General features: G+C 41.0%; 1 protein-coding gene and 1 non-coding gene across 3 annotated transcripts in view; both read right to left on the bottom strand.

Moving 5' to 3' along the window:
- Positions 1 to 23,403, bottom strand: part of LOC124776419 (transport and Golgi organization protein 6 homolog) — a 111,647-nt gene that overhangs the window by 5,748 nt on the left and 82,496 nt on the right. For both annotated transcript variants that reach the window (XM_047251413.1, XM_047251414.1), the window contains exon 11: positions 17,839 to 18,291. In XM_047251413.1, coding sequence (XP_047107369.1) covers positions 17,839 to 18,291 — 453 coding nt within the window. The remainder of the gene's footprint in view (positions 1 to 17,838; positions 18,292 to 23,403) is intronic.
- Positions 1,035 to 1,109, bottom strand: Trnas-cga. Its single transcript has one exon. It is a non-coding gene; the product is annotated as a tRNA-Ser (tRNA).

The following is a 23,403-nucleotide window of genomic DNA, read 5'->3' as shown; positions in this document are numbered from 1 at the left end:
ACTTCCTGCAGCACAGGACAACAGTGGCTGCCCAGCATTACTTGAAAACCTTGACCACCCTTCGCCATACAATCAAATCAAAATGACCAGGCAATTTCACCCTTGGAGTCATTCTGCTCCACGACAATGCAAAGCCTCATACAGCCAACACAGTCATAGCACTCCTGCAGAAATTCAAATGGAAGGTTCTCGGCCACCCTCCATACGGTCCGGACCTCTCTCCTTGTGATTATTCCATTTTTGGTCCCCTTAAAAAGGCTCTGAGAGGCAAATGAGTCACCTCTGACGACGACGTCCAGCTGTATGTGTGGAACTGGTTAACATCGCAGCCCCAGGAATTTTATAAGACAGCCATTCACCATCTTGTGTCACAGTGGGACAAGTGTCTCAACAGCCAGGGTCAATACTTCTAACATATAGGTACTGGTTTCTGTAATTATGCCTCCGGCTCATTTCTTTTTGAATGCTCCTTATACAATTAACACATTTCCTTTTATCAAATGTTGCTTGTGGTACCTAGGTTAAATCTAGAGGACTTGTTAGGCATGGATAGGTTAATCGATAATACAGTATTATTGGATGTCAAGCATGGAAGGGCTGTATGTACTAACTTTCTTGTGGTAGAAAAAACACTTTAAGGAGGGACATTCACGAAATTGACTGACAATGCGAATTTTCAAATTTATTTTTTATTTATTAGCAGAACTCATGAACAGTAAGTTCCCAAAGTTTTAATGATGAAATTGGATCTGTAGTGCCTGAAGAATAACTACATGTGTGATGCAACCATCCTGCCACGCCCACTTTTTGAAGCAACACTGCAATACTAGCTCAGTGAGCAACGATTCTGTGGATTACTTTCAAGCAAACTTGCACAAGATTCATCTAGAAGGTTGTGTGATATGTACTCTTTGGTTTTATAGATAGTCTGCGAATCTGTTCCGTATCTTAGAAATAATAACAAACCAGAATGAGATTTTCACTCTGCAGCGGGGTGTGCGCTGATATGAAACTTCCTGACAGATTAAAACTGTGTGCCAGACCGAGACTCGAACTCGGGACCTTTGCCTTTCGCGGGCAAGTGCTCTACCAACTGAGCTATCCAAGCACGACTCACGCCCCGTCCTCACAGCTTTACTTCTGTCAGTATCTCGTCTCCTACTTTCCAAACTTTACAGAAGCTCTCCTGCGAACCTTGCAGAACTAGCACTCCTGAAAGAAAGGATATTGCGGAGACATGGCTTAGCCACAGGCTGGGGGATGTTTCCAGAATGAAATTTTCACTCTGCAGCAGAGTGTGCGCTGATATGAAACTTCCTGGCAGATTAAAACTGTGTGCCGGACCGACTGTGTGCCGGACCGAGGCTCGAGAGCTTCTGTAAAGTTTGGAAGGTAGGAAACGAGATACTGGCAGAAGTAAAGCTGTGAGGACGGGGTGTGAGTCGTGCTTGGGTAGCTCAGTTGGTAGAGCACTTGCCCGCGAAAGGCAAAGGTCCTGAGTTCGAGTCTCTGTCCGGCACACAGTTTTAATCTGCCAGGAAATAACAAACCAGCTGCTGCTGGACACACCAGACTTACAAAGATGTTGACAGACACTTTGCAGTGTATTATGGCAAGGCTATCAGACAGAACCTATCCAGTGTAAGTGACATGAAAAGTGCAGTATGGGCTACATATTTCCACATGGTGTCAACTGATGAACATCCCATTCATCATATGTGCCACATTAGCTGGTGTAAATATCTACAGGCTCAGAGGGATAACAACCTCTACATTCACAAAGAGGAGCATCTAAATTGTATCCTGGATGTTGTCAAGCCATATACAGGTTTCTGTCAGATTCTGAACTTCTAAAAAGTGTGTTCATGGCAAACCCAGACTCCAAATGAGTCTCTACATTCACTCATGTGAAAATGATGCCCTAAAACCAAATTTTCATCTGATACAGTTGTCAGAATTGCAGCTTATGTTGCAGTTCTTGTCTTTAGTGGTGAGAGTGTAGAGAGAATGAACGCATTGCGGACAATGGGCTTTAACATGGGAAATTTCACTCAAGACATTGAGAAAAATAGATTTACATTGCCTCTCTGCAACTGGAAAGTCACAGTTGAAGACCTAGTAAAGGACAAGAAGGCAGAGAACAAGAAACCAGACGAGAAGTCTTGAAGGGAAAGAGGATCCTGAGTACAAATTTGGGGCCTTTTGAAGAAGTGACATTGGAAAAAATATTAGGTTGAACTTTAAATTGCATTTCCTGAAAAATATGTTTTTTAAAATTTATGTACTTTTTTCTCAGAATCTATGAGGGTTAGGATTATAAAATTTTGTGCACTTATTTCTATAAACCCAATAAATGTTGCCTCAAGAGTAAATTTTGAAGTTCTGAGCATAAGCTGAGATATGGGGCAAAATACTGGGAATTTTGCATGAATTTTATATTATACTTATATAATTATCATTAAAAATTATTAAAATTCTCCTATTCAATATCTTCAGAAAACCTCATGAGAGAAGCTAGCTATATGTAAAGAGATTAAACAGAGAAAATTTTGTAGAAATCCCTATTTATTAGTTTCTGAGAGAAAGGTACATAATTTATTTTTTGGAAAAAAAAAGAAGAAGAAGAATTCCACAAAAAGTTACATATATATAATCCAAGGAACTTAACAGTAAATGTGTTAATTTCAAGTAAAGCATGGTACAAAATTTGATTGCCATATCTTCAAAATTGTGGCTTTGGTCCATCTTTTATATCGTGTGCATTTTTCATGAATGTTCCCCCTTAAACCAAAAGTGTGACACTACCTTGTATTGCTTCAAGAACAAAAATTTCTATTAGAGGATATTCTAGTAAAATATAAAGACGTGTTTTCAGATAAACCTGGGATAATGGGTGTTCATTAAGTTTGGGATGCATGAACACTTAATAAACACACAGAAACTAAACAGGATAGACCTGTCATTATGTAATACTTATTATCTAGGTTTGAGGAAACCAAATCTTTTAGTTAAATTGATTTAATGGCAAGTTCAATTACATGAAAATCAAAATAATACATGGCCTTCTTATTCAAATGAAAATCTTACCAATTTAAAGAATTAGCATTTGGTTTGAACACTGCAGTGGCAATGCTTTATATAAATCACGAGGCAGGAAATAATAATGATTGTAAGTGATACACTGTTAGTCTCTAAGACTTGGGAAGACCACTGCAAATTACTGACTTCTGTCTAAAGCAATTGGAGAAAAAAAATTTCAAAGTTAGACTTTGGGCCATGAGAATTAAAGTTTTTGGATCATATTGTCAGAAAAACGGGCATACAACCTGATAAAGGAAAGGATACAAGCTGTAAAAAACTGTCCTCAACCAAAAAATTTAAAACAATTGCAAGTGTTTTACATTTAGCTGGCTGAGTGGTACTAGTTTATTAAACCATGGACTCCCCCCCTCCCCACACACGAGGTGTTCTTGGTTGTGTAAATGAATGTGTGTGTGTGTGTGTGTGTGTGTGTGTGTGTGTGTGTGTGTGTGTGTGTGTGTGTGTGTGCGCGCGCTTTTCTGAAAGAGGTTTTAGCCAAAAGCTAACGTGTAAGTGTGTTTTCGTTGTGCCTATCTGCAACTCAACATTTTATCTTCATGGTGAGTAACAGTGCACATTTTCCTTATATTGTTGGTACTAGTTAATTAAATTTATCAGAACAAAAAGCTCCTTGGATCTGAGATGATGCTACAGATGAAACATTTAATAATATTAAGTGAGCTCTTATGGAAGGTAAGATTTTACATCGCCCTAAAACAAATCAAGTTTTTACATTGGCCACAGAAGTGTTGGCATAAGGCTGGGGCTGTGAGCTGTTCCAAGGAAATCTGATTCCAGAAAAAGGTGAGCATTGTACAATAGCATTCATTAGTCAAAGTCTTAATAAACACCAGCTGAATTATTCAGCTACTGAGAAAGAATTGTTACCTATCATTTGGAGTCTACAAAAATTCTGGATGCTATATGGGACTCCAAAATAATAGTGTATACAGATCTTAAAGTAGTAAAGGAGTTTTGCTATTTGGGGAGCACAGTAACTGATGATGGTCGAAGTAGAGAGGGTATAAAATGTACACTGGCAATAGCAAAGAAAGCGTTTCTACAGAAGAAAAATTTGTTAACATCGAGTATAGATTTAAATGTCAGGAAGTCGTTTCTGAAAGTATTTGTATGGAGTGTAGCCATGTATGGAAGTGAAACATGGATGATAAATAGTTTGGACAAGAAGAGAATGGAAGCCTTTGAAATGTGGTGCTACAGAAGAATGCTGAAGATTAGATGGGTAGATCACGTAATTAATGAGGAAGTATTGAATAGGATTGACAAGAAGAAGGGATCGGTTGGTAGGACATGTTCTAAGGCATCAAGGGATCACCAATTTAGTATTGGAGGGCAGTGTGAAGGGTAAAAATCATAGAGGGAGACCAAGAGATGAATACACTAAACAGATTCAGAAGGATCTAGGCTGCAGTACATATTGGGAGATGAAGAAGCTTGCACAGGATAGAGTAGCATGAAGAGCTGCATCAAACCAGTCTCAGGACTGAAGACCACCACAACAACAACAACAACAACAACAACAACAACAACAGATCTTCAAGCTTTGTTTTCCCTAATGGAAAGCAGACTGTTACATAGCAGACTGACACTATGGGTTTTATTTTTACAATAATAATTTAAGTTAGAGATTACCTACATAAAAGGTCACTCACTATATGTAATGCCCAACACACTTTTTTAGACACAATTAGGTGCAGACAACAACAACAACAGATCTGGTGTACCTGGAATCAAACTTTGAGTAAGTTTTATTAAAATAAGTTATTGTATTATCTATTTAAGATCATTAAAACAAAAAATAAGAGATGGCTTATGATGTGATGATTACTTGGGTAGTATTGTAATGCCTTGTAACTAAGGGCCAATAACTGAGAGCAATAAACATAAGAGGTTGTTGTACAATACTTTATTTTGGAGAATTTATGGATCATGAAAGACTGGAAAATGAGCACACCGACTATAACTGTTGATGGCCTAGTATGGTATGTACACAAAGTATATGGACACTCTGGAATACCTAAGCACATCAGGCACTTACACAAGTTCCCCTGTTTTAGAAGTTTAAGCAGAAAAGTAAAAAAAAATAAAATATGTACACATGACCTGTATCGAGGGTTAAAGACAATAATAATGCCCTCAATTTCTAAAAGCATCCAATAGTGCCAAAGGCATTACATGATTTAACACCTACACATAACTGATCAACCTGAACATTATGACCACCTACCTAGTAGCACCTCTGGCACAGATAACAGTGGCGAGGCATTGTGGCGTGTAAGCAATGGTGGCTCGATAGGTCGCTGGAGGAAGGTGGCATCACATCTGATCCAGCAAGTCACCTAATTCCCATAAATTTGGGGGTTGACGTGATGAATTCTGATGCCACTTTCAATCACATCCCAGATGTGTCTGATTAGGTTCAGATTTGACGAGTTGGGGTGGGGGCGGCAGCAACACATCAATTGGAACTTGCCACTATATTCCTCGAACCACTCCATCACACTCCTGGCTTTGTGAGATGCCACACTATCTTGCTGAAAAATGTCACTGCTGTTGGGAAATATGATCGCCCTGAAGGGATGTATGCGGTCTGCAACCAGTGTATGATACTCCTCGGCAATCATAGTGCCCTGCGTGAGCTCTACTGGACCCATGGATGCTCATGTGAATGTTTCCCAGAGCACAATGAACCCACCATCAGTTTTTCTCTGCCCCCCAGTACAGTTGTCAAGGAAATGTTCCCTGGAAGATGAAAGATTCGCACCCTCCCACTGGCATAATGAAGGTATGGGTATTCATCGGACCATGCAACACACTGCCACTGCATCAACATCCAGTGCAGATGGTCATGTGTCCATCTCAGTCATAGTTGTCCATGTTGTGTTAACAATGGCACATGCATGGGTCGTCAACTGCGGAGGCCCATCGTTAGGTGTCTTCCCTGCACTATGTCTTCAGACACATTTGTACTCTGATGCTGCAACACAGTTCACCGCCTGTCCTGTTATACCAGTCTGCCAGCCTATGTCATCCAACAACAGTAATGAGGGGTAGCCGCCCAACCCCATGACATCTGGACATGGTTTCACCTTGGTTTCGCCACATGTTGACACTTGCCGCAGCACTCCTCTAACACTCAACTAGTCATGCAGTTTCCAAAATGCTTGTGCTGGTCTTCTGAGTCATCACAATCTGCCCTCAGTCAAACTCAGATCTTGCACCTTCCCCATTCTACACATGGACAGCACACTTAGTGACACTACATGCTCTGCGCATGTGTGACTAGCAGCCATCCATCACCAGGTAATGCTGCACTTGCCTGGATGAGTTAATATCTATAGTAGGTCGGTGGTCATAATGTCCTGCCTGATAAATATATCTTTCAACCATTACCAAAAGGTAGAGGTGGAGTGACTTAGATCTTTGTAACAACTGAAAGCTGATGAAAAAATGTAAAATTATATCTTATTAAAATAGCAAATACAGGCACTGTAGTTAACTGTCTATGAGCGTAATTTGCAGATGTGGGAAAACTGAGAAAATTACTTAGAGATAATGGTATACAATTTATAAGTAAGAATTTTTAGCATTGGAAGGGTAGGGAATATTACCATGTCAGAATACCATTCTCAGTCTAACTCATCTGCAGGGAATCAAACAGACTTCATTGAACGCATTGTTAAAATAGACACAAACAGACTTCATTGAACGCATTGTTAAAATAGACAAACACTTTGGATTCAAATGATTCTGGAGCTTCAAGTTATTTTAAAAGAGTTGCCTCATTTGTCTATGGGTCTTTCATCAGTAAAGGTATTAAATAGAAGTGAACAGCTATTAAAATCATTTGAATGGCCAGAAGATACAATCAAATATAAGGGCAACACTCAAGGATGTACGGAAAATGAATTAAAGAAAACATCTCAAAGTAAATGAAGGACCATAACCATATGCTTCAATACCAAATTTTAAGATAGACGATATGGAGTTGGTCAAGGCCTATTATATCACATACGCAGAGGGAAACTAGCAATTTCTCTCGAAAACATGAAGGTCCATAGAAGGTAACAAATATTCTACATTCTAAAGCAGCACCTGTTCCAGATCCTTCAAGGAAACGGAATATAAGAACACTGATGTGATTAAAAAGTTTATAACTTAAAGAAAAGACCTCAAGAGGGTTCACAATCCATGAACTTTGTAGGATGATGGCTACAAGACTCCAGTTGTCTGTTATATTCCTTACTATTTCGATTTCTTCCCTTTCACTATACTATCTACAGTGAACAGTTGTTTGAGACATTTACTAATGTATACAATATTGGTAATTCATGCATAGTTGATGATAACAGACACTATGGGCTTATTACATAATATTTATGAGTGATAATATTTTTGTCTAATTTCTCACACAGCATATTTATGCGACTGTAGGACGATACATATAAAATAAATAGACCATCTGCAAAAACTTCTATGAAGGCTCAAAGCTAAAATTTAGTGAGTACTAAACAGTCTAATACAAAATACACATCATAAACACATTCCAACTCCCATATTATACAGTCTACAGCATGTGTTACCTATTATTTTTATACAACCATTCATGATGAGAAAGCACTGATCCAGTAAATTAAAAAATAAATAAAAAGCAAGCAGCCTTGTCTTTATGTTCAAATGAAAATCATTTATAAACTTTACAAAGCCTGCAAGACACAGCAAATATGAAATAAAAGTACAAACATTTTTCTTCTGTACTACATATACTAATATTTTTTTGAAGTTAAAAGTTTCCAGAATGAGTTTCCGAGTTCGAGTCTCGGTCGGGCACACAGTTTTAATCTGCCAGGAAGTTTCAAGTTAAAAGTTCCTTAATAGGAACTATTTTAGTTTGGATGTAAAACTGTCTGTCAGTTATGTTGTGTCAGTATGTAAATGGCAAACATTTTTGTGACTGTATATTGACTTAGTTGAGACACTGAAAGCTGACTGAATACTGAATGTCTTTTGTTCTTAAATCTGTGGACCAAATACCTAGATACAACCTGGACACAGCACACTGATCTTTGAGTATGAGACTTCTACAGAGTTCTGTTATTCACAGTGTTCAGGAAATTGCAATTAGGCAGAAAGCTTTGCTCAGCCTTTATTCTAGAGACAAGGAACATCGAAAATGGTAATTTTCTGTTTGCCTTTCATCTGCGTAAGTCAGTGGAATAAGGAAAGTAACTTTCCACAGATAATAAGACAATGAGGAGACACTTTTATATGTAGTGAATTGTTTCATGCAATTGTTAATTTGTCATGATGAATGAAAACACTTTTGACAGCTAGTAAAACTTTGATTTTAAATGACTACACTAACGATTTTACAGCTTACAGAGACACCTTCAGCCGCAACAAAAATTATTAGATTACTCCATCACAAGTGACCCCAATGTTCTCAGCCAAGTCACTGCCATTTAGAGAATACTGCGAGCTGCATTTCAGTGTCTGGTTTGAGATAATACTTGGACATGCAATGACTGGCCAGTATACTGGTACAATCTACCTGGCAACATTAATAGAGGATATTACATGGAACGCCTTCCCAAGTAGCCCAAGTTCATCCAGTTTTTAAAATATTGCAGATACACTACATATAAAATTGTTTGCAACCTATTAATTTACTGTTTTCTTTATGCACAATAACCTCAATGGTACAGAAACAAGTTGTTACCACGAAATTCAAATGCTTTCATCCTACACCATGCACTTGCCTCTGGAGAAAAATCACTTGAAAAAGAAAAAGAGGTTATTTTATGAGATCTGGCTGTCTGAGGACAAATCCTACCCCATCACTCTTTGATTTTCCAACACATGTAATATCACCAACTAACCGCTGTGGTGATGTACTGTTAAAATTTCAAGCAAAAGTTATGCTGCTGGAATTTGTGTGTACTGGACATTCAGGGATCAATTAGAATGCAGAATATTATACTTTTGGTGAGGAAATGTGTCAGTCAAGAGAAATAAAGGAAAGAGCATAAACAATTTTCATGCTGGAACTTAAGAAATGCAACAGCTCATTTCCTGACCAGCAGTGGCAGTATTTAGAAAGTACGTAAGGAAATGCAAATATTGGCTTTAGGGAGGTTACAAAAATCTGACATCATTTGGTGCATTATTTGAGAGGGCTGCAAAGTAAATAAAAGCCCTCATTTCACTGTGTTGTTTTGTAAATTCTTTTAAAAGTGAAATGTATTTCAGCCACACGTCAAATGATAAAAGTTAGTTCAAAATGCTCTAGCCTTAGTATTTACAATTGAATCTCCAGTTGGCCTTATTAAACAGCAGTTCTATCTAGGAGTAAATGTATGGGATGATTTAAAGTGGAACAACCACACAAATCTACTAGCAGGTCATGGAAATGCCAGACAGATTCATTAGCAAAATCCTCAGAAAATGTAGTCCACTCACCCAGAAGGTAGCTTACAAAACTCTGTTTTGACATCTTTTGAATACTGCTCATCACACTGAGATCTGTATCAGACAGGACTGGTTGAGGAAACAGAAAAGATCCGAAGAAGAGCAAAGCGTTTAGCTACAGGTTCATTTAGTAAGCAAAGAAAATCTATTTATTGATGATCATAAACTTTGTCTCCTTCAAAGTTATCCCCCTAAATATAATACATTTGAGCCAGAACTTTTTTAAATCTTGGGAGCACTTACGACACTTTTCATTATTAGCTCCTTCAGGGATTCTGTTTTTATTGCATCAATGGTGGCAAAACAATGAACTTTCATGGTTCTCTTCAGCCTCGGCAATAGAGAGAAGTCGCAAGGGACCTTGTCCGGCAAATATGTTGGCTAAGACAACTTAATGGTTTTGTTTCTTGCCAAAAAATCACAAACAAGCATAGGGGTGCGAGTGAGAGCATTACCATGGGGCAATTTCCACGAGTGGTTTTGCAACAATTCTGGTCATTTTCTTCAGGTTGCTTCAGGCAAATGGCACATAATTTCCAGGTATTATTTGTCCCTTATTGATCTTACGAGCACAAGGCAGGAACTGGTGATGCACTATCCCATTGTAATTGAACAAAACAATGAAAAGAACCTTTATATGTGACTGAACTTGTCAATTTTTTCTTATTTTTTTTTTCTTTTCGGTTTTGGTTCTTCAGACAATTTCCACTGGGACAATTGGGCCCTGGTTTTTACATCATACCCATATATACCCATGCCATGTCACCTGTTATATAACCTTCTTTAGAAGTTTTGAATCATTGTTTACTTCACTGAGCAATTCTTGAGCAATATCTAAGCAACGTTGTTTTTGGTTGAAATTCAACAATTTCAGAACGAACTATGCTGCTACACGTTTCATGCAAAAAATATCAGAAAAATGGCTTGGCATGAGGCAAAGGATATGCCAACATCACAAGCACATTGTCTGATGGTGATTTGGCTATTTTCCAGGACTGTTTTCTTCACTTCATCCATATTGTCATCAATCATCAATGTGCTAGGGCGTCCAGGGCGGTCGTTGATTTCAAAATCTTCTCGACCTCCTTTGGAACATTTATACCATTCATAAACTCTTGGCTTACACATAGTAAGTTCACCAAAAGCCAAAGTCAACTTTTCAAATGTGGTGCTGCACTTTATTTCATTTTTCAAGCAAAACTTAATGCAAATTCTTTGATCCCTCTTTCTCAAAAGTAAAAATTTTCCAAGCACTTAAAAACACACACAATCTGTTTGACTGTGAACAATAAACTACAAATATTGAAAATGGAAACATGTATCAGGAACACACGTATCAACAATGTAACAAAATTTTGAAAATCTGATGTATAGAAGCCCACAAAATTAAAATAAAATTCTCATTACTTTTTGATTACATGTCATAAATATATCGCGAAAATACCATGAAAATAAAATTAGAGAGATTCGAGCTAACACAGAGGCTTACCAGCAGTCTTTCTTATGTGAATCGTTTGCGACTAGAACAGGGGGGGGGTGGGGGTGGGGTTAGTGACTATGACACATGAAGTACCCTTCAGCATAGATGATAAGATGGCTTGCAGAGTATAAATGTTCATGTGCAAAAATAATCAATTTCTGAAAATATAGTGTAATTGGATTCATACAAAATCTACTCGTCAAGGGGTGGCACAAGAACACACACAAAGTTCGCTGCTGTAATACCTTTTGTATGTGTGTTCTCCTTCCGCTACTTAGTGAGTAGATTCTTTATCTATTACAGAGTATATATGTAGATGCAGATGTAGATGATTGAGTCACTGCATAGGTCACAAACTGATAATACGTATAGACGAGATGGTGACTCAAACTTTCAAAGCAGCATACAACTGGAGAATTTATATACTATCTGAATACAACTTTAAATGTTCTGAACTGTGAAAATTGATTTGCCTTGGGTAAAAGAGTCCTCTAAGACAGCACAATTGAACTGACTGGTTTGATATATCCAAAGAGCCAGAAAATTATCCGAGAAATTTATAAATTAATGATGCTCTTAAGGTGTAACATGCCAGCAATACTTTCATCTTCAGCATGATTTTCAATATTTAGACCATTATAGATATATCCCTGGCAATACTGTTTCTAAAACATTTACTAATTATAAACTTTCATAAGACAATTCTGAGATTTTCAACCTTGCATATAGCTCAGTTAGGTGTAACATTCCCAATTTCTATCAATTCAAATGAGTCATGTGCAAGTTCATCTTGGATAATTTTGGTAGCCCACTAAACAGAAGACGCCTAAATTTTGGTATGTCTCTTCTGGCACCATGTGATTTCTATATCGTCCTCTTGATTTTTTGTACGCCCTTTCATCTTTCACAACTATTTTCTGTTTACCACACTTTTCTTTTCATCTCTGTCGTTATTCACTTACCTATTCCCCTGCTCCTCTTGTTAAATACCTTTTTTCCATCTGCTCTTCTTGGCTCATTTCCCACGAGGGTAATCACCAACAAATTTTACAAGTTTACATAAATACTGTTCTTATGTCACTACACTAATCATCTAATCTGGTTATTTACATGCCGAAATACTGAATTCAATGTACTTTTTCTTTTTTTGTCAGTGTCACTCCTGCATTTGTAATGTGTTTACCTTAGGTTATGAGGTTTACGCAACTAAGTACCAATAAACAAAGTTTTGTGAATGTGCTTTTTGTTTCTAAGGAAACTTTTTTCTGGTTGTTACAATTTAAATTACAAGCATTGTGAAAATATATGCACCAATGAAGAACTTACGAAACAGCTAAAACATCTCACAGCAGTACGTGTGAATAGTGCTTCCCGTTACATGTTGCTATGCTGCACACAGTGCTATATGTGACTGGTTGGCTTTCCTTAATTTTGTGCATTGTTCCATCTAGAAACTTCCTTTATTGTTGGATATCCATCATTAACTTACTGGAAAGCCATGTGAGGGAAATTATTTAGCACTAGCTGTTACCAACGAAATTATTTAGCACTAGCTACTTTGTGCAGCTGCTCTCTCATATCCCTAGCTTTGTTACAATGAGAGGCAGTGAGTAAGTAAGCTACTGTACATGCAATAACATCAGCTGCCCTCACGACTCTCCTCTCTCCCGAGCTATCCCAAAGCACAATGTCTCAACATGCACAGCATCACTGCCAAGCAGAGCATACAGAAGGGCATGGGCAGGAGCGTGCTTCTATGCATAAAGCTACATTATGTAAGAAATACTGTGGAAGTGTGGATTTAACACATTGAAGACTGTAAGCATTGTATTTATGACTATTACATCATGTAGCACATTATCAACCAATAAAACCATTTTCACAAATGTGTTGTCGTCTTCAGTCCAGAGACTGGTTTGATGCAGTTCTCCATGCTACTCTATCCTGTGCAAGCTTCTTCATCTCCCAGTACCTACTGCAACCTACATCCTTCTGAATCTGCTTAGTGCATTCATCTTTTGGTCTCCCTCTATGATTTTTACCCTCCACGCTGCACTCTGTTACTAAATTGGTGATCCCTTGATGCCTCAGAATATGTCCTACCAACTGATTCCTTCTTCTAGGCAAGTTGTGCCACAAATTTCTCTTCTCCTCAACTCTATTCAGTACCTCCTGATTAGATATGTGATCTACCCATCTAATCTTCAGCATTCTTCTGTAGCACCACATTTCAAAAGATTCTATTCTTTTCTTGTCTAAACTACACTACTGGCCATTAAAATTGCTACACCACGAATATGACGTGCTACAGACGCGAAATTTAACCGACAGGAAGAAGATGCTGTGATATGCAAATGATTAGCTTTTCAGAGCATTCACACAAGGTTGTCACTGGTGGCGACATCTACAACGTGCTGACATGAGGGAAGTTTTCAACCGATTTCTGATACACAAACAGCAGTTGACCAGCGTTGCCTGGTGAAACGTTGTGATGCCTCATGTAAGGAGGAGAAATGTGTACCATTACGTTTCCGACTTTGATAGAGGTCGGATTGTGGCCTATCGCGATTGCTGTTTATCGTATCGCGACATTGCTGCTCGCGTTGGTCAAGATCCAATGACTGTTGGCAGAATATGGAATCGGTGGGTTCAGGAGGGTAATACAGAACGCCGTGCTGGATCCCAATGGCCTCGTATCACTAGCAGTCGAGATGACAGGCATCTTGCCCACAGGGCTGTAACGAATCATGCAGCCACGTCTCGATCCCTGAGTCAACAGATGGGGACGTTTGCAAGACAACAACCATCTGCACCAACAGCTTGATGACGTTTGCAGCAGCATGGACTATCAGCTCGGAGACCATGGCTGTGGTTACCCTGGACGCTGCATCACAGACAGGAGCGCCTGCGATGGTGTACTCAACAACGAACCTGGGTGGACAAATGGCAAAACATTTTTTCTGATGAATCCAGGTTCTGTTTACAGCATCATGATAGTCGCATCCGTATTTGGCGACATCGTGGTGAACGCACATTGGAAGCGTGTATTCGTCATTGCCATACTGGTGTATCACCCGGCGTGACGGTATGGGGAGCCATTGGTTACATGTCTCTGTCACCTCTCGTTCGCATTGACAGCACTTTGAACATTTCAGATGTGTTATGACCCGTGGCTCAACCCTTCATTCGATCCCTGCGAAACCCTATGTTTCAGCAGGATAATGCACGACCGCATGTTGCAGGTCCTGTACGGGTCTTTCTGGATACAGAAGATGTTCAATGTAGATGTAGCTGTAGACTGCTGCCCTGGCCAGCACATTCTCCAGATCTCTCATCAATTGAAAACGTCTGGTCAATGGTGGCCGAGCAACTGGCTCATAACAATACGCCAGTCACTACTCTTGATGAACTGTGGTATCGTGTTGAAGCTGCATGGGCAGCTGTACCTGTACACGCCATCCAAGCTCTGTTTGACTCAATGCCCAGGCATATGAAGGCTGTTGTTATGGCCAGAGGTGGTGGTTCTGAGTGCTGATTTCTCAGGATCTATGCACACAAATTGCGTGAAAATATAATCGCGTCAGTTCTAGTATAATATATTTGTCCAATGAATACCCGTTTATCATCTGCATTTCTTCTTGGTGTAGCGAATTTTAATGGCCAGAAGTGTATTTATCGTCCATGTTTCATTTCCATACGTGGCTACACTCCGCACAAATACTTTCAGAAACGACTTCCTGACACTTAAATCTATACTCGATGCTAACAAATTTCTCTTCTTCAGAAACGCTTTCCTTACCATTGACAGTCTATACTTTATATACTCTCTACTTCGACCATCATCAGTTATTTTGCTCCCCAAATAGGAAACCTCCTTTACTACTTTAAGTGTCTCCTTTTCTAATCTAATTTCTCAGCATCACCCACTTTAATTCAACTACATTCCATTATCCTCGTTTTGCTTTTGTTGATGTTCATCTACTATCCTCCTTTCAAGACACTGTCCATTCCGTTCAACTGCTCTTCCAGGTCCTTTGCTGTCTCTGACAGAATTACAATGTCATCGGCAAACCTCAAAGTTTTTATTTCGTTTCCATGGATTTTAATTCCTAATCCTAATTTTTCTTTTGTTTCCTTTACTTCTTGCTCAATATACAGATCGAATAACATTGTGGATAGGCTACAACCCTCTCTCACTCCCTTCCCAACCACTGATTCCCTTTAATGCCCCTCTACTCTTGTAACTGCCATCCGATTTCTATACAAACTGTAAATAGCCTTTTGCTCCCTATATTTGACGCCTGCCGCCTTCAGAATTTGAAATAGAGTATTCCAGTCAACATTGTCAAAAGATTTCTCTACGTCTACAAATGGTAGAAAAGTAGGTTTGTCTTTCCTTAATCTATCTTAAGGTAAGTCATAGGTTCCTTACTGCCTCATGCGTTCCAACATTTCTACGGAACTTCCCCAAGGTCAGCTTCTACTAGTTTTTCCATTCGTCTGCAAAGAATTCGTTTTAGTATTTTGCAGCCGTGACTTATTAAGGTCATAGTTCGGCAATTCATCACACCTGTCAACACCTGCTTTCTTTAGGATTGGAATTATTATATTCTTCTTGAAGAATGAGGGTATTTTGCCTGTCTCATACATCTTGCTCACCAGATGGTAGAGCTTCGTCAGGGCTGGCTCTCCCAAGGCTACCAGCAGTTCTAATGGAATGTTGTCTAATCCCATGGCCTTGTTTCGACTTAGGTCGTTCAGTGCTCTGTCAAACTCTTCATGCAGTATCATATCTCCCATTTCATTTTCATCTACATCCTCTTCCATTTCCATAATATTGTCCTCAAGGACATCGTCCTTGTATAGACTCTCTATATACTCCTTCCACCTTTCTACTTTCCCTTCTATGCTTAGAACTGGGTTTCCATCTGAGCTCTTGATATTCATACCAGTGGTTCTCTTTTCTCCAAAGGTCTCTCTAATTTTCCTGTAGGCAGTATCTATCTTACCCCTAGTGATATACGCCTCTATATTCTTACATTTGTCCTCTAGCCATCCCTGCTTAGCCATTTGCACTTCCTGTCGATCTTATTTTTGAGACATTTGCATTCCTTTCTGCCTGCTTCATTTACTGCATTTTTGTCATTTCTCCTTTCATCAATTAAATTCAATATCTCTTCTGTTACCCAAGGATTCCTATTAGCCCTCATCTTTTTACCTACTTGATCCTCTGCTGCCTTCAGTATTTCATCACTCAAAGTTACCCATTCTTTTCCTATTCTATTTCTTCCCCCTTTTTGTCGAGCGTTTCCCAATGCTCTGGTTCTTTCTGTTTATCCAGGTCCCATCTCCTTAAATTCCAACCTTTTTGCAGCATCTTCAATTTTAATCTATATTTCATAACCAATAGATTGTGGTCAGAATCCACATCTGCCCCTGGAAACGTCTTACAATTTAAAACCTGGTTCCTAAATCTCTGTCTTACCATTATGTAATCTACTCGAAACCTTCCAGTGTCGCCAGGCCTCTTCCACATATATAACCTCCTTTCATGATTCTTGAACCAAGTGTTTTAGCTATGATTAAGTTGTGCTCTATGCAAAATTATACCAGGCGGCTTTCTCTTTCATTTCTTAGCCCCGATCCGTATTCACCTACTACATTTCCTTCTCTCCCTTTTCCTACTATCGAATTCCAGTCACCCATGACTATTAAATTTTCATCTCCCTTCACTATCTGAATAATTTCTTTTATTTCATTGTACATTTCTTCAATCTCTTCGTCATCTGCAGAGCTAGTTGGTATATAAACTTGTACTACTATGGTAGGCGTGGGCGTCATATCTATCTTGGCTACAATAATGCGTTCACTATGCTGTTCGCAGTAGCTTACCCGCGCTCATATTTTTTTATTCATTATTAAACCTACTCCTGCATTACCCCTATTCGATTTTGTATTTGTAACCCTGTATTCACCTGACCACAAGTTTTGTTCCTCCTGTCACCGAACTTCAGTAATTCCCACTATATCTGCCCCTGCCCGATTAAGAGATCTGACATTCCATGCTCCGATCCGTAGAACGCCAGTTTTCTTTCTCCTGATAACGACGTCCTCCTGAGTAGTCCCCACCTGGAGATCCGAATGGGGGACTATTTTAACTCTGGAATATTTTACCCAAGAGGACGCCATCACCATTTAACCATACAGTAAAGCTGCATTCCCTTGGGAAAAGTTACGGCTGCAGTTTCCCCTTGCTTTCACAAGTATGATAAAGGGCAAAAGTCAAAGGGTAAATATTGTTTCCCACTCCTGTGATATTCTTCAAGTTGATAAGTATTTTGAACTACACAATTTATAAAGTAGTCCGTGTTCTTCCTCAGGGTTCAAGCTGTCCCCATACCGAATTTCATCAAAATTGGCACAGCAGGTTAGTTCTGAAAACATAACTGATAGTTACTCCCGCATTTATAATATTAGTATGGATAATTTTCACTTATTATATTTTTTTTCTGAGATTCAACTCTGATGAACTAAAGCCTATACAATGCCTCAATCTATGCTCAACTTACCTGTGAAATGCCATAAAATATCATCCAATAGTTTAGAGAAAAGTTTTCAGACAGACAGACATGACAGTTTTACAGATTTATTATTAGTATAGACAAGCTAAGATGTGAGTATTAAGTATCATAAAAACTATTCATGACCCATGTGAGCAATTAGTATAATTTTATTACAGATGAGAAAACTATTTCTTAAAGCATATGTAAAACAAATTAGCCAGATACCTGAAATATTACAAAGATTTCCTCTTTGTTGCGGCGAGCCTCCTTGTCCCCTGAAAGTATGAGCCTCGTAAGCTCCAGTAGGCCATGACCACGCACAGGTATTAAGGGATCATAAGTCTCCACAACAGCTTTGAGATATGCAGCTTTGCCATCTTTTGGTTTTCCGCCTTTATCTTTCTCCCCAGCATTGTTCGTCTTTTTCTCTCCGTTCTTCTGGCCATCCTTGTTACTGAAGGCTAGCATACGATCAGCTGCCTTCTTACCCTCTGCCAGAGCAGCTTTCTTCTTGTTCTTGTTGGTGGTAGGTGGCGGTTGCTGCTGCTCATCATCTTGCTTCTCTGTTTTAGCGGGGACATCCTCAATCGGTTCAACTGTGCTTTCAGTAATAACACCATGTGTCACAACCTTGTTGTAGATCTGACTGGCCAGGTGGCGTAGTTCCTCATTTGCAACCTGCAGAAATATAAACCAGAATCACATTAGTTCTTCATACAGTAAATCACTACTAATCTGTTTTTCATATTAAAACTTTCCCCAGGGTAAAAAAGAAGATGTACATACAAAACATTTATCAGGATAGGATAAAGCATTAGGTACCTGCTCCATATTACACTAGTGAATGCACTTGCAGGATGTGAGAAATGATGTAAAAAGATATTCCACATGTTACATATGGACAGATTTCCACTATACAATGTCAAAGTTTTTATAAAATGGACACTTCAATAGTTCAAGATATTTAGTGTGGTTTTTAAGCTTACTATTAAAGCTTTCATCTTTCTTTATGTATTATTCTAGAAAACATGTTTCCACCTCTAGCCATATGAGGGTACCAAAGGTGCCCCGAACTTAAACATTATTGCTTTGGTGGTCTACATGTTACAATGTGGGAGGCATAATGTTGCATTGGTTTACTGACCTCCAAATCTTTGAACATGATACACTCACCAGTCAAAATTATTGTGAAACTAATCCTTCCTCATGGGTGTCTTTACAGGAATGCATTCAGCCCTGGCTTCATTTTTATGGATGACAACGTGCGAACGCATCAAACTGCACAGGTGGAGCAACTCTTGTAATGAGAGGACATGGAATAAATGGAATAGGCTGCCCCCTCCTCCAACTTAAATATCATCTAGCGCATGTAGCATGTGTTGGAGAGACATATTGCAGCATGTCCACATGCACCAACAACAATCCATCATTTGTCAACTGCACTGATGGAGGAATGTAGCACACTGCCACAAAAACTACTTGTCAACCTCGGGGCCAGCATGGGAGCACACTGCAGAGCATTCATTGCCTTCTCCACTGCTCACACATCCTATTAACAACCATGTCTCACCTTATGTAATGTCCAGAGGACCATAATGAATCATGATAACTTCAGGATAATTAATGTTTGTGAGTAAAAGTGTCATTTTTCTTCAGCTCATTATGTATTTCTTTCAGTTAAGTTCTTAACTATGCTGTGGCAGTTCTTTCTAAGTATGGTCCAACTTTCATCCAGCTGTGTGACTTGTACTTGACATTGAACTTCATTGAAAGTTATTTTCATTCTTAATGTTTGCACACCAATGTATGTTTCAAGGTTATTTGGAGAAACATTTTGTGCCTGTGTTGAGAATCATACCATCATTGTTCAGTGCACAGGTGGTTGTGTCTTGGAGTTAATACACTCCTGGAAATTGAAATAAGAACACCGTGAATTCATTGTCCCAGGAAGGGGAAACTTTATTGACACATTCCTGGGGTCAGATACATCACATGATCACACTGACAGAACCACAGGCACATAGACACAGGCAACAGAGCATGCACAATGTCGGCACTAGTACAGTGTATATCCACCTTTCGCAGCAATGGAGGCTGCTATTCTCCCATGGAGACGATCGTAGAGATGCTGGATGTAGTCCTGTGGAACGGCTTGCCATGCCATTTCCACCTGGCGCCTCAGTTGGACCAGCGTTCGTGCTGGACGTGCAGACCGCGTGAGACGACGCTTCATCCAGTCCCAAACATGCTCAATGGGGGACAGATCCGGAGATCTTGATGGCCAGGGTAGTTGACTTACACATTCTAGAGCACGTTAGGTGGCACGGGATACATGCGGACGTGCATTGTCCTGTTGGAACAGCAAGTTCCCTTGCCCGTCTAGGAATGGTAGAACGATGGGTTCGATGACGGTTTGGATGTACCGTGCAATATTCAGTGTCCCCTCGACGATCACCAGTGGTGTACGGCCAGTGTAGGAGATCGCTCCCCACACCATGATGCCGGGTGTTGGCCCCGTGTGTCTCGGTCGTATGCAGTCCTGATTGTGGCGCTCACCTGCACGGCGCCAAACACGCATACGACCATCATTGGCACCAAGGCAGAAACGACTCTCATCGCTGAAGACGACACGTCTCCATTCGTCCCTCCATTCACGCCTGTCGCGACACCACTGGAGGCGGGCTGCACGATGTTGGGGCGTGAGCGGAAGACGGCCTAACGGTGTGCGGGACCGTAGCCCAGCTTCATGGAGACGGTTGCGAATGGTCCTCGCCGGTACCCCAGGAGCAACAGTGTCCCTAATTTGCTGGGAAGTGGCGGTGCAGTCCCCTACGGCACTGCGCAGGATCCTACGTTCTTGGCGTGCATCCGTGCGTCGCTGCGGTCCGGTCCCAGGTCGACGGGCACGTGCACCTTCCGCCGACCACTGGCGACAACATCGATGTACTGTGGAGACCTCACGCCCCACGTGTTGAGCAATTCGGCGGAACGTCCACCCGGCCTCCCGCATGCCCACTATACGCCCTCGCTCAAAGTCCGTCAACTGCACAAACGATTCACGTCCACGCTGTCGCGGCATGCTACCAGTGTTAAAGACTGCGATGGAGCTCCGTATGCCACGGCAAACTGGCTGACACTGACGGCGGCGGTGCACAAATGCTGTGCAGCTAGCGCCATTCGACGGCCAACACCGCGGTTCCTGGTGTGTCCGCTGTGCCGTGCGTGTGATCATTGCTTGTACAGCCCTCTCGCAGTGTCCGGAGCAAGTATGGTGGGTCTGACACACCGGTGTCAATGTGTTCTTTTTTCCATTTCCAGGAGTGTATGAACACCAGTGGGTAGGATGGTGGCAGGACAAGGGACAAGAGGGATGGTGTCATAGAAGGCAGTGGGCTAATGAGTTGGGGGGGGGGGGGGGAGTGCAGATGGGGGGGGAGTGCAGATGGGGGGGGAGTGCAGATGGGGGGGGGGAGTGCAGATTGGGGGGGGGAGTGCAGATGGGGGGGGGGGGGGGGTGAGACAAGGAGGTAGAGGAAGTGATGCAACGGGGGATGGCAGATGTGGGTGTGGAGGAAGCAGAGAAGAGAGACAGAATGGGTGGAGTAGTGAGTGGGAGTGGGAGAGGGAAGGGAGAGGGAAGGGAGAGGGAAGGGAGAGGGGAGGGAGAGGGGAGGGAGAGGGGAGGGAGAGGGGGAGAGAGAGGGGGAGAGGGGGGGAGAGAGAGAGGGGGAGAGAGAGAGGGGGAGAGAGAGAGGGGGAGAGAGAGAGAGAGAGAGAGAGAGAGAGAGAGAGAGAGAGAGAGAGAGAGGGAGAGAGAGGGAGAGGGAGAGAGAGAGAGAGGGAGGGAGGGAGGGGGGGGGGGTACCATTCTGATCCAAACCTCCCCACAAACCCTTCATGGCTCCCTGACCATGCCTTGCCAACTTACTCTACCTTGTACATCTCCAAAAACTACCTCCAGCCTCTTTGAAACACACTGTTTCGTAACACCAATCCCATAACACAGTTGTCAAAATTCTTGCCAGAACTCTGATCCCTGTAAAGTCCCAGTATTTTCTAAAGGCCTTACTTTTTACACAAAACCTGTGTTTACCCATGCTGGATTCATAAACAACCTTCTTTCCTTTACTTGTTTGTTGCAGTGGAAATATTTCTTTGGCACACACCCCATATACATAACCTCTAGTAAAACAGTTTGAACTTCCCTGAACTGTAATCCTCCCCTCCTTACACCCTCATTCCCAGTAATCTTTCAGGAATTCCTCACTTTTAACATGTTCTCACCTCCCTTTCCTGAATTCCTCCCCAGTGAGACCAACATCATTCCTGCAGAACACACAACTATCCGTAACTCGAAAACCAGTCCAGACATTACTGCCCTTACTGCTACAAAGGCTCCACCATAGTGGTCATGAATTGTAGAGACTATGTGGATGAGGTTCTCCACCAACTTTCTGATATCTCTGCATACAAACCTTATGACCATGATCCATTCCCAGAAGTCCAACATGAACTCCAGTAATTCCATAAGGCATCAGGTGCACCCCAAAACTTGAGTTCCTTTTCTTACACCAGGAACCCCCAAGTTCTCCTACCTTTACTTACTCCCCAAACTCCAATGACCCAACCCTACAGGTATCCCTAATGGCCATCACATTGTGTCTGGGTATAATGCTCCTACAGAACAAACCTCTGACTCTGTTGTTTTTGTGCAGCACCTCCAAGCTACTGTCCCTAGCCTCAAATCCTACATTCAAGAGACTGCTCATATCTTTCACTGCCTAACCACAGTTACTGTCCCGTTAACCACCATACTCCTTGTTGGTCACTGTGGATCTGATATCCTCATACGCCAACAACCCCCTATCTTCTCCAACATTGTCCTGTTACCAAACCAACCACCTCTCTCCTAATCAACCACATCCTGAATCACAATTATTTCACTTACAAAGCCAAAATCTATACACGAAACCCATGGTACTGCCATAGGTACTCGCATGTCACCTTCCTATGCCAACTTATTTATGGTTTATCTGGAGAAATCCTTCCTATCCAGTCAACTTATAAAACCCCTTACCAGGTTCAGATTCACTGATGACATTTTCATGATCTGGTCTCATGAGAAGGGCAACCTTTGTTCTTTCGTCAATAACCTCAACATGCGCTCCCAAATCCACTTCATCTGGTTCTCATCTCAACCCATCACCTTCCCATATGTTGATCCCCACCTCTCAATGGCTTCATAAATACACCTGTTCATATCAAGCACACCAAACACCAACACAGGGTCTCCACTCTGACAGTAGTCACATGTTTCACATCAAAACATGTCTTCCATACAACCTCATCACTCATGGACACTGTATCTGTAGTTGAAAACAGGAGTTGTCTAAATATAGTGACACGATTATTGGAGTCTGTATTGACAGACAATATCCTATCCAGCCCATTCATAAACAAACCTCCTGTGCAACCCCATCCTCTGATGCCAATAAACCTGTTATACAGGCACCAGGCAGCACTCTTCTGATCACCCAGTATCACCCTGGCCCTGAAAAGCTCAACCACATCCTTCATCTGGGCTTCGACTACCTATCGTCGTGCTTTGAGATAAGGGATATCCTATGCAACATATTACCGACACCCCCAAAGTGGAGTTCCACCACCCACTCAACCTACAGAATATCTTTGTCCATTTCTATTCCAATCCTGTTCTGCACCCAAGGATCATTCCCTTGCACTCGGCCCAAATGCAAGATCTGTCCCACAAATCCACACACCTGCACTACC

Source organism: Schistocerca piceifrons, chromosome 2 (genome assembly GCF_021461385.2).
Source record: "Schistocerca piceifrons isolate TAMUIC-IGC-003096 chromosome 2, iqSchPice1.1, whole genome shotgun sequence".
Lineage (NCBI taxonomy): Eukaryota > Metazoa > Arthropoda > Insecta > Orthoptera > Acrididae > Schistocerca > Schistocerca piceifrons.
The sequence above is the reverse complement of the archived record's forward strand: the minus strand, read 5'-3'. Positions and strand labels throughout refer to the sequence as shown.